This window comes from Chelonia mydas, chromosome 7, assembly GCF_015237465.2.
Source record: "Chelonia mydas isolate rCheMyd1 chromosome 7, rCheMyd1.pri.v2, whole genome shotgun sequence".
In the NCBI taxonomy this organism is placed as follows: domain Eukaryota; kingdom Metazoa; phylum Chordata; order Testudines; family Cheloniidae; genus Chelonia; species Chelonia mydas.
Window position 1 is genome coordinate 76,161,283 of NC_057853.1, and position 12,238 is coordinate 76,173,520.

At 37.8% G+C, this 12,238-nt stretch overlaps 1 protein-coding gene across 10 annotated transcripts in view; it reads left to right on the forward strand.

The window, feature by feature from the left end:
* The window catches only part of CABCOCO1 (ciliary associated calcium binding coiled-coil 1), a 64,320-nt gene extending 52,454 nt beyond the window's left edge, over positions 1–11,866 (forward strand). For 7 of the 10 annotated variants that reach the window (XM_037905104.2, XM_037905109.2, XM_037905106.2 and 4 more), the window contains 3 exons: positions 8,209–8,331; positions 8,776–8,916; positions 11,711–11,866. In XM_037905104.2, the coding sequence (XP_037761032.1) occupies positions 8,209–8,331; positions 8,776–8,916; positions 11,711–11,779 (333 nt within the window). In that variant the 3' untranslated portion in view covers positions 11,780–11,866. Of the gene's footprint in view, positions 1–8,208; positions 8,332–8,775; positions 8,917–9,863 lie in introns of all 10 variants that reach the window. The other 3 variants (XM_043550926.1, XM_043550925.1, XM_043550921.1) reach the window with 2 other exon arrangements.
* Positions 11,867–12,238: the final 372 nt, after the last annotated feature.

The following is a 12,238-nucleotide window of genomic DNA, read 5'->3' on the forward strand; positions in this document are numbered from 1 at the left end:
CATTTGACAGTTGGAGGCTGCACACAATGCATAGTTTGTTTGGTTTGGGTGGTGGTTTTGTTTTGTTTCGTTTTGGGGCAGGAGGAGTTGTGTATGACCACTCTTGAATGCAGAGAGTGCTCTAATCAGAGGCATAAGATAAGAAGAGAAGAATGTACTATACATTTGTATGACAGGCAAGGCCTTGACATTTCACAGAATAGGTGAGCTGGTGGAATCTCTATCTAGCTTCAGGCAATAGCTAGCCACTAATCACAGAATCAAAAAGTCCCCCTTCTACAGTTTGTTTTTATTAGCAGAAAGCCAATTCCAAAATAACACGACATGAGCTTCAGCCTATGCCTCTCAGGGTTCTTCCCTCACACTTGTAGCATGTTAGCTCTGGATGAGGGTCACTAACACCTCCCTTATATTCAGATGAAGTCTGAGAAGCTGCAACTGCCCCAGTGAACCGAGAGTGAGTAACCTGCAGCTCCTGTCACGGTTCTAGTATCTGCTACTGTGGTGGGCCCACAGGAGACAAATGTAGTGCCACCACATTTTTTACACCGAAGTATTCAAAACGTTGGTAGGCCATTGTACAGCTAAACTCAGCAGGTACGCGTGCAAATCTGTTTGCCATCTTCCCTTTCAAGCAGATAGAAGTGAAGGGAGTCTTCACTAAAGGTATAAATCCCTCCTCTTACCTCACTGACTAACTTGTAAGATATAATCAATATATATATCTTAAATCCTGCACTTACCTTGCACCAGACTTCCCGTGCGATCAGGCATCTTGCTTGCAGTTCTCTGTCGTGTTCTCCATTTGCTACTAACCCATCCCCTAAGGTACATAAACTCAGAAACCTGATACAGAGCAGGCCCTCATTGATGATATTTATCTGTCTTGGTTCCGTGTGAGTCACACACCGGACTTCAGGCTTTTTTTTTTTTAACTCATTTTGAGACAAAATGTGTTAGTTCCCTGTTCCAGGTGTGAATCACCTGGATGAAATCTTCCTCACTATTAGCCATTCATGCAATATTGTTTGCATAGATCAACTTTGTCCCACCTTCTCTTTGAATTTGCTTAATTATGAAATCCATCAGTTATGAATAGTAATGAACTAAATGCTGATCCCTGGTGGAATCCAGCCTTCACCTTGAAATCTTCCACTATACCAAAGGCCAAGGGCATCTGCACTTTTCTCTTAGAACCATCATACATCAACATTATCTGGACAAGATCCTCCAGTACCTCATAGAATCACATCAAAGGCACCGGCAGTCAACTTGGTAGTTTGTTGAATGCTTTCTCCAATTCAAGGAAAGCCCAACCATGCTCTTTTCCTTTCCAGCTTCTTTTCTACCAGCTGTCTAACAATGAACATAACATTTGTCTTCCTTTTTCCTTTTCTACAACCAAACTGCTCCTATCTTCAAATGGGCTCCACTATTCTGCAGATGTGACAGTCACATCTAAGAGATTCCCTCTAAGAAAGAGGTTCTCAAGCTGTGGTCCATAGACCACCAGTGGTCCGCGAGCTCCATTCAGGTGGTCCACGGATAGTTCCCTCTAAGGTGCGGGCCTGGGTGGCTGCACACAAACAAATGAAGGGTCACCCACCTAATTAGTGGAGCCATGCAGGCGTGGCTCCACTAATTAGGTGCTTGGCCCCTGAGAAGACACACTTAAGGTGAGTTGGTGGCCTTGGGGGGAATAGGAGGTATGTGGGAGGGGGCAGTGAGGTGAGAAGAGGGGGTGAGGGGAATTTGGGACATGCAGGGCTGCTGCAGCCAGAGAAAGAGGCGACTTTCCCCAGCTCCAGGGCTGCGGCTGCTGGGGAGAGACAGCCCTCCTTCCCAGCCACAGCTTGGGGGCTGCCACAGCAGGGGAGAGAGGGCACATCCATCACACTAGAAAGGTGGTACTACTGATATTAGAATATAAGTTGTGTGCTTTTATCTGTAGAACAAAAAATGTTGTTAATTAAGGGGGTTTTTTTTATATAGTGCTTTTATCCAAAGCGCTTTACAATACTTAGCTAACTGTACAAACAACATTTGGAAAGACCCTCAGCAATTTTCAAGAGATCCGTGGGAAAAAAAAAAGTTTGAGAACCACAGCTCTAAGAGTTACATGCAGTGTGACCAACCTCTCTCAAGGCTTTGATAATTTCCACCATGATTTTGTCTGGACCTGCTGCTTTTCCGGGTGCCATCTTCAGCAGTGTGTCTTTGACCACTGCCTCTGACAGATCATCAATATCCATAATTATCAATTGGCACTGGTTTAGTGTAACATATAAAGAGTTTGCATTAACTAGATTCACATAGTATTCTCATAGTTACATATGGTGTTTCTCATCACAAGCAGTCTGCCCCCACATCTTTACAAATGGTGTTTTTCTTCCATATTCCTTGCTTTTGTTTCTTGTCCATGCGACTGCATATATTTTCTTTTTGGCAAGCTGAGGGCAGTTGTTCAATTCATACAACTCATCTAAGGCTGGTTTTGTCACCTTTCTGACTGCTTGCTTTGCGGCTCACCTTTATAGGCAACAGTTCTTCTGAAAGGTTATTTTCCATCACCTAGGTGTAGCTACACATGCCATGTACAAATTTAATGTCTTCTAAATTGTATCCTATGACTGGTAAAACATCTAAGTTTTAAAATGTTTGGATGACTAAGATGGACATTTGGTGTCCAAATGTCCCTGGATTTTTATTTCAGATCTCTCTATCTCTGTATATAATGAACAACTCTGATTTCAAACCAAGAATGTCAAGGCTGGCCTGCCGGTTTGTAAAAGTTGTGCCAACCACACATGCTCTGTGAGTCTTCATCTTCAGGGAGAGTGCGTCTGTATTAACAAAATCCTGCAACCTACATTGGAGCCAGCTTCTGTGCTTTATTTGCTGGCAGAACTTCCATGAGAGAGAAGGGGAGGATGGCAGTAAGTAGTTTGCAGGGTTCAAACACACAGGAGCCATGCTTTCTGGTGTTAAAAAAAAAAACAAAAACAAAAAACAAAAACGCAAACTCCTACAACACTGTACATGACTTAAAGAGGTATTACCTCAGTTTTGCCAACTCCAAGCATTTGAAAATCATGAGTCAAGCCCCAAGAAGTCATGGTATTGACTTAAAAATAATAAATGTTGGGTTTCTTTTATTTGCCTTCTGGTTTTTGAGCCTCAATGATTTATATTTGCAATCTTTTCTCAGCAACCACAAGGGCTAGACACTAACTTTTTTTTTTTTAAATGAAAGCTGAAATTATCATGCAATCCCATGTTTCCATGAAGGTTAGCATTACTGTGAACACAATATGAATTTACAGCTACTGTTCCAAGGTGAATCAGTACTGCGTTGATGCCTTCCGTGTGGAAGCACACTGGAAATATTTTCACTGTCCCGTCCATGATGTCTGTAATGTATTAAGAATTGGCAATATTAATTGAAAGCCTGGTTAAAAACAAAGAAAGCATGTTGCAATCCAGTAAAGTGGAGGCATTATTCCTTTTCTTTGGTCCCTGAAACTGTGGCAGCCCCTGAATGTGACATTAAGAGGTGTTTTCCACAGAGGGGCCTCTAGAAGGGAAGGGTTTGGTTGCTTTCTGTAGGACCACCCTTTTCTAGTTGCCCAAGCATTTAAATTGGCAGGAGTTGCTGGAGTAGCAAGAAAATCCTGACTGTTGGCTAACAGGGGAGTACCTTTTGCACTGAAACAGTAAGAGGATATTTACAAGATTAAACTCAGGGGGAAAATATTTATAACTATGACTCTGTTTCTCCTTACAATAATTTATGGGCAAAATGTAGGAAAGGAGGAACACAACCGATAAATAATATCCCATATGTAAACATAATGGCTGCAGCAAATTATTTTTATTTAAAAATTAATATTGATGTTCATTAATATAAATTACCACATTTCAGATGACACTGATGTCCTTGAGGCCAGAAGTCTCTGACTGATTTACGGCTTTGTGGGGGGAAATATCCTGTTTTGTGAATTTAGTTATAGCATCAAATTATTTAAAATAGCTATTTTGGGCCAGATTCATTCCTGGTGAAGTTGAGTTTCACAGTTCAAGTATTTGCTTATTGCTCAGTTCCTATAGTTGAGAAACCCACTTCTAAAATGGATTAACATAAATGCTAAGATAAAGAAAAGGAAAATAAAGAAGAAATGTGATTTATTATTCTGTTTCTTTTATGTAATTGTAGTTGTCTTCATGTGGTCCAAATTCTGCCCTTGAATGTGCATACACAACTCCCATGCAAGTAAAGAAAGTTGAGGAAAAATTTAGCCCCTGGTTAGTGTAGAATTCAGTTCTGCCATCCTATTCAGACTTCATAGGTCCTATATTTGGAATGATTGTTTGGCCGATAACAGCCTTCACTCTTTGGGCTTGCTTATGTCCTCAAATGTGCACACCACATTGCAGCTAAGTAGTATAAGCAATGTATCTGAGGTGCTAGCAGCAGCAGCCTCCCCATAAAATTGGTGCTCTTTTAGAATTTTGGTGTTCCGCTTAATGCCTATTAAGCAGCTACAGTAGGCAAATTGTATGCATATGTGCTTGAAGATGGGGCTAAACTGGTGGTTTGGCCAAAAGTGTGAGTTTAGAGCTCTAGTCATTAGTTTATTCATTCCAAGTATTCTACCATATAAACCACAGACTTTCATCCCAATGTCTGAAGCTCAGAAGATTTGCAGATCTGGAGTTAAGCATGTTTAGAGTAGCTGGTAAAATCCTGCAGATCCTGCATTAAGTGTTTTGGTCACAAGAGAAATCTCACTTAAGTCACTTTTTAGAGATAAGCCTGTGTGGCTCTGCAGGTATCATGTGGCCCTATGGCATACCATTTAAAAATCCACAAGTATGGTGTGTGGATTTATACAGAAGAAACAAGGAATAGTTTCTAATTTTGCTATCATTCATATATGGCCTGATTCAAAGTGTATTGAAATCAGTGGAAAGATTCACCGGTACATCACTGGGTTTTAGATCAGGTCCATAAGGCAGAATTTTGGGAATACTTTTCATCCTTTATATAACGTGTACTTCTTCCTTTTGGTTAAGATTTACTACAAAGAAATAAAGTTTTAATCATGTGGAGGAGAGTACAATACTGTAGATGTTTTGTAGGATGGGAAAAATAGTTTAAAGTTTCTTTAGGATACAAAAAGCTTGAAGCAAATAGAGCTTTGGGCCAAAATATTACATTTTCTCATTCAAGAAGAAACAAACAAGCAACAAATGTAGATTCTGATTTTCTGCAAACATATTAGTAAATCCAAACTGACCTTAATATTAGCTTTTGCTGATTTTCAAACTCTAACATTTATTCCGTGAATAGAGTGGTTCACTTCATACTGCATATGTAAATACTGCAGAGTTTTCCAATGACTTGAATTACTGCATAAATCAATAGCTGGTTTTAATCTCCATAATATTTTGAGTGGACATTTGTGCTATGACTATTAAGATATACCAAACAGTCATTTATAGAATATTAAAAACTCTTTAAATACACTATTAAAAGTTATGTCATTGCTTGTTTTTATGCAATAGAAACTTAAATAATATAATACAGTGTTGGATAAAATGTATTACAATGGTAACTTAAGCAACATTAATTTAAGTAACAGATAACATCTGGGGGAAATGTAATTCTATATTCATAACTTATGCAAAGTTAATTTTATAACCACCACCACATCTGTAGAACTCATTTATTAGAATTTCTTACTAATCCTGCTATTGTTCTGTTTAGAAATATTTCTTTATACTATTTTATTATCTGTGCTATGCCCACATTTCTAAAAAGGCAGTCTGCTAGTTCTCAACAAAAAATACAAATGGCATACACAGGGAACAACATGACTACTTTTTAAGGCTTTTCCATTTTTATGCAAACCTCCACTAGAAAAGAATTAAATGAAAAGTAATTGTATACGGTTATAGGTTTAGAGTAACATTGAAACAAGTAAGTGCAATCCTCAGCTGTACCAAGGTCATACTTGGTGCAGCTGAAGGGGGATCCAAAGCTGGCTCTAAACCACCTTCACCAAACTGACCTCCAGTGCAAGTTAGAGCAGCGGCTGGGCAGCTGTAACTTGTTATGGTTAGCATGGTTCCCCAGGGAGCATTGCACCACCCGGAGACTGGCAAAGCATATTGTGATTTAGTTCCACTTCCTCTGTCTCTATCACATCTTCCCTTGCCCCCAGCTGATCAAGATACCCTCTGCACTGGTGGGGCCAGCCCAGAATTCCTCCAATATGGGGGAATCCTCATCAGCCACTTTAAGAGTGGTTTAAGATTCCTTTGCACCACTGGACTTATAGCAGTCGGTGAAGATCTGACTAATTTCTCTGGCAAGTGCAACACCGTATTAGCACAAATAGATTGCATAACCCATTAACATAATATTTTGTCAGCTTTTCCCCCCATCAAACTGTTTCTCACAGGTCAAGAATTAGTGATTTAAGAAGATATTTTGAACAACACAATTTTGTCATGAGTAAATAACTCTGAAAATAAAAAAAACTTCAGAATTTTTCAATAAGCAGCACAAATATTTTAATATAGATCAGTGTAATTTGTCTTAAATCTATTCACAGACTTCAGAAAGTTATAAGTTTCTTTTAGGGAAATTGTAACTGTTTATAAGCAGGAGTATAATACTGACCCTGTCTCCTTCTGTGTTTTTAAATAGATTTTACTACAGAACCATTTCTGGTGTTAAACATGAGGCTTTGTTCTAAGGAAATACAAAGACTTAATTGTAGTTTTTAAAGGAAAGTATTACATTAGAAGGATTCATTTAAATGCAGTCGTTGGCTCTGGGCTTTCACCACAATTCATTCATTCTAATTTTCCTCTGGACTTATTAAGAATGCAACATATAGGAAGGGACAATTCATAATGGCCCTTTCACTGCATTTTGGCTTCGAAGTATAGTACTGCTCATAAACCTGTTATTACTAAACAAGATATTTCATAGTCTACCTTGCCATGTCAGGCACTTTTTAATATCTTTTGTTTGAATTTGTGACTGTTATGGTTTATAAAAGAAACTAGTTGTGTTGTAATTTAGTTATAATCTGACAATTCAAGGGTGTTATAAGACTCAGAACAGAAAAGGAGGGAAGAGTCCCTGGGGTCAGGAAGAAATTTTCCCCCAGATCAGACTGGCAGTGACCTTTGGGGGGGGTTCACCTTTATCTGCAGCATGTGGTTGCAGGTCATTTGCCAGGATTATCTGGGTATATCTCTCTTAATCATTTCTCTCCCATTGCAGGGGCCTCAAGCACTGGTGCAATTCGGTCCCTCTTATTCTTTGTCTATACCACGTAATAATTTAGTCTCCTGTGAGTCTCATTTACTTTGGTCTCATTTTGGTTGTTGGGTTTAAATGGGCAGGTGTTGGATGGTGTTGGTGGCCTGTGATATATAGGAGGTCATGAACTTGTGGTCCCTCCATGCCTTTAACTATGACTCTGTTTAAAGGGAAACTGTAAGGTAAAACACCCCAAATAAACAAATTAACAAAAACCTTATCTATGTTTCAAAAAACACATTCGATGATTAAATCTGAATTTATTTTAAAAAGCTAATTTCGTTTTTATTGTTTATACTGGTTTCTTTTACTCTCTGATTTAGAAGCAATAGTTAGATGATCACTTATGAACAGTATTAAATTATAGTATTATACTTGAAGATTATTACATCATATAATCTTGGGGCCTGACTTGGCACTGTGTAACCCTAGTATAAGTCCTTTAGAATTATTAAAATAATGCAGTGATGAACTGGGACCTTTGACTCTAAGATACAACAAACATTCTTATTCAGGAGTGACAAATTTATATTTTATAATAACCCTTAAGGTATGTCCAACACTTTAGTTTCCAAACTTCATTATCCATGTGGGTATGGAACTGCAGTGCTATGGAACCTGTGGAAATCAACAGCTCTTTCCAGGTAAATTGTTCAGTTTTAAATGAGGGCCCCTGGAAGCACATGTCAGAAAGTAAACAGTGACCTGTAATACTTGTCAGTAGGCTTTCCAATATCAAGCACTTGGATGGTAACAAAAACATACTATGTTTGTTGTGAGACAAGCATTTTGTTTCCTTTCAAAAAGTCTTCACAAAGCTGTGAGCAAGAATTAAATCCAATATTACAATGAGGTTTTTTTAATCCAAACAGAATGTGGTTGAACTTGTCAAACCAATGGATACACTTTTCCCTGCTCCGCTCGAAGAAGGTATATCTTACGATATGTATTCATCATTTATTGCATTACCCCCAGAATCAGAGGTGGAAACTGAGGTAAGGGTTTCTTTTTTCTTCTTTTCTACTATGAGCCACCCCCCTCCACACACACACACGTTTTCCCATAGGAGCACAGTGAAAGTCACCAGTTTGATTCCTCTGTCCATCTTATGCTACCAGGGTATAATGTGCTCTCAGTTTTAAGACTGAATGAAGTTGCTGTTGTTGCATTAATTGGTCAGCAAGGGAGCATGTATGTCATGTATTCAGTCAGCCTCTCCCACCATTCCTCAGGAAACAATCACAATGTCTCAGCAGTGTGCCTTCTTTGTATTGGCCAATGAAAAGAACTCTGAAGATCTCTCCCAAATTAGAATCTCTCACATGCCAGCACAGCACATTACTGTTGTGCCTTTGGGCTGGCAACACTTTGATATTGTATATAATAGTGGCATGTTCAAACTGAAACATTTCTCGTGGCATTTACTTTTAATTTATTAGGAAATCGATCAAGAATGTCATCCCGAAGGGCTCCAACCAGAAACAGAATCCTTGGATATAGATCCTATGGCTGGGTTCACTGTTGAAGATGTTAAGTCAGTATTGGGTCAGATCACAAATGAAATTATTGGCAGCCTTCAGGTACTATTTTAGAAATATGTTCACTAATTCTAACTGTAGTTAATTAACTAATTAATGACTGTAAACTGTTCCAACACTATGCTGACAAACAACACATTCATCTGCTGTAAGAATGTGGTTTAACAGGTATACATAACTTGCAAATTAGTCACCTCACATGTAATAAGAGCCAAAAATAGATTCAGTAACATATAAACACATCTTCACAATTGCTGTGTTATTTAGAAAGTATGGGCTAAATCCTGCTCTCTTTCATATCAATGGAAAAATTCCTTTTCAGTAGTGTAGGATCTGATGCAGTGAGAGAACACATGCCATATTGAATATGCTCAATATGAATTTTCAGAAACATGCAGCCTTTGAAACGTATACACACACTCAATTATTATGTAGGTTCTGTATTACAAACATATGTAAGCCTAGTCTATACTTTAGTTTCTTTGTATGTAGTTACATAAGAGTTGCCCCAATGGAATAGACTATTTGACCATCTCATATTGCATCCTGCTCCATCAAGCATCTGAACATACTGAAGAGAAACAGCCAAAACCTTGTTCAATATCCATTATTATTGTCTTCATTGCACCTATCACTCTGTATTAGCTGTTATAAACAGAACATACCATTAAAATCTTATATGGTGCACATTTGCTCACAGTGATATACGTATTTGAATGAGACAGTTTATTACTAACAATATCACATTATCTGAAAATTGTTTGATATTGAGAAACTGTAGTTGTACGGATTATGCATGAATGGGAAATATCAGCTGGAAAATTGACACCAGTGCAATGCCTTCCAGGTTTGACTCCGTATTCCCATTCAACTTGTCATTAGAAATAGGTGAAAAAGTGTGAGCCTGAATTGTGAATTTCCTATACATGCAAATAGAACGTGCATCTTTTCTAAGAAATTAAATACACATTTTTCTCTTGACCTTGCAGACCTTACCTTGGCAAAACTCCCAGTGAAGTCATTGAGAGTTTTGCATGAAAAAGAACTGCAGGATCAAGTGAGAAATGCATTTTTTTCCATCTATCAAGCTCTGGTTACCTACCCAGAGAATAATATCCTCTTTATTATAGTAACTGTCCTCCACAGACTCTTCTGCAACTGATTCCTCAGCTCTTTAACACCCCCCTCCCCCAGTTGCTCTTATCATTAGATTCTGTCTGATCCATGTTCAAAATCCTTCCACTACATTCTTAGACATTGAACTGTGATCTTATACTCTGCATTGTTTCTCCAATGGATGTAATACATCCTCTGGTGCTGGTTGAATCAAGGAAATACCATTAAGTGTCGGATCACAGTGCTGGCTCAAAGTAGGTGTGACGGTAATGGTAGTGGACTGAAGCAGGAGCTGCCCCAGGGACAGCTGATTTTCATTAAAGACATTTATCAGAGAAGGATATAAGAATGGGAACAGAAGGGCAGCTAGGTTGTGAGTGAGAGAATTAACTTGGAGATTCAGTTCTCCTCAGGAAAGTGATTAAGTACGCACCTAGAAGACACGGATCAATGGGATATGGACTTGTTCGTTTATACTTGACAGTGGTCCAAACATAGTGAACAAGGTAGATAAGATAAGATCTGAGTCAAGTTCAAATAAGATCTGGATAAAGTTCAAATAAGAATTCAGATTTTTTGGTGCTTTATTCAAACTTTTCAGAATTTCAGAATATTTTGAGATTTGGCCATCACTGCTTGGTATGTTGGAGTATGGCAATAATAGGGATTTTAAGGCTAAAGGCCTAAAGTTTAACTGAAAAGGTAACCTACTACAAACTTTCTTAGATGGAATTCAGCACTTGATTTTAAGGACCAATTTTTCTACTGGTATAAATTACATAGCTCTATTGAAATGAATATGAAGTTAATAGAGAATTTGGCCCTAAATCTATGATCATTTTGTGTGGAGACAGTGAAGTATATTTTTACCCTCTCCAAACTTCCATAGAAAACTTAAAACACTTGAAATGACCTTATCTTGTGTTCTTTCCATTTCTGATCTATTTTTGTTATGAAACACCATCTGTTTCCATGGACATATACATCTATGCATACTGAAAAGGTTACATAAATTCCAAGGCCTCTGATATTCATGGAATTAGATCCAGTGTGCCCAGATTTCTACAGGCAGCAGAATTGCAGACAGCTTCATATTATCACTGCCAAAGAATTTGCTAAAATGTGTCTCATCCTATGTACCTTCATTGCAAATATTACATTGACATTTAAGCACTGAAATGCTTCAGAATTCTGGAGTTCCTATGTATAATATATATTCATTATTATGTATATGATCAAGACAGACAAGCAACATCTCATGAACCTTGTTTTTTTTATTGTTCATTTCCAATATGCTTTCTAAGTTCCAGTAGTGGGTCAGTAAAATGTATTACACTAGAGACCTAATATCTGCAGCAAAAGAAAACACTGCAGTAACCAAACCCCAGAGCAATTTTTCTGATTTGGTGGTTAGTGGTGAAATCTGTCTGAGAATACAGACAAATTAGCCTATCTCCTAATTTAAGGTAATATGAAAAATGGCTGTCCCAATATCACTTCCTGTTCATGGCAGACCTACTACATTGGGATTGTACACAGTAATATGATAAAGTGTTATCACATAAGTACAGGCTGGAACATCATAATGTCTGCAAAACAGGAAGGTGTGTGCAGGATAATGTCTGTCTTTAAGGCACTATAATATGTCAAAACCACAAAGACAATGTGCAGCACAAAATAGCTCCATCGTAACCACTTTTTTTTCTGATTGTCTTCACAGACTGAGATAAACGAAAAACTGCAAATGCAGGAAGAGGCTTATTCTGTGAGAATAGACAAATTAAAATAGACCTAGTAGCTAGACAAGAAGTGGTGCCGAGTTTTAGAGAAATCTACGAAAACAAAAGAACACAGTTGGCATGAATTTAATTATTTTTTTACAAAGGAAACTTTTGAGCTAATGTTTATTGAGAAAATATTCATCCAAATTTCACAACTTTACTGTCTCCTAATATCATTTATATTTACTCTATACTTAGTAAGCTAAAAGGATTAGAAGGATATGTAGTTCAAATATATAAAAGTGAAGTCTACTTCTAAATAGCAGTTTCTGATAAAATTTTAAACTTCTTAGTAATTCCACTCCTTTGTGTTCCTCCTATTGTAAAGTACTTTTAGATCTGATTCTAGCATTCCACCCCCCCACCCCACCCCTATTTACAATATTTTCGTAAATTTTCACTGATGGAGATGCATATTGTTGGCTTACAATAGAGAACACCATATGAAGACGTTGCAGCTATATTAA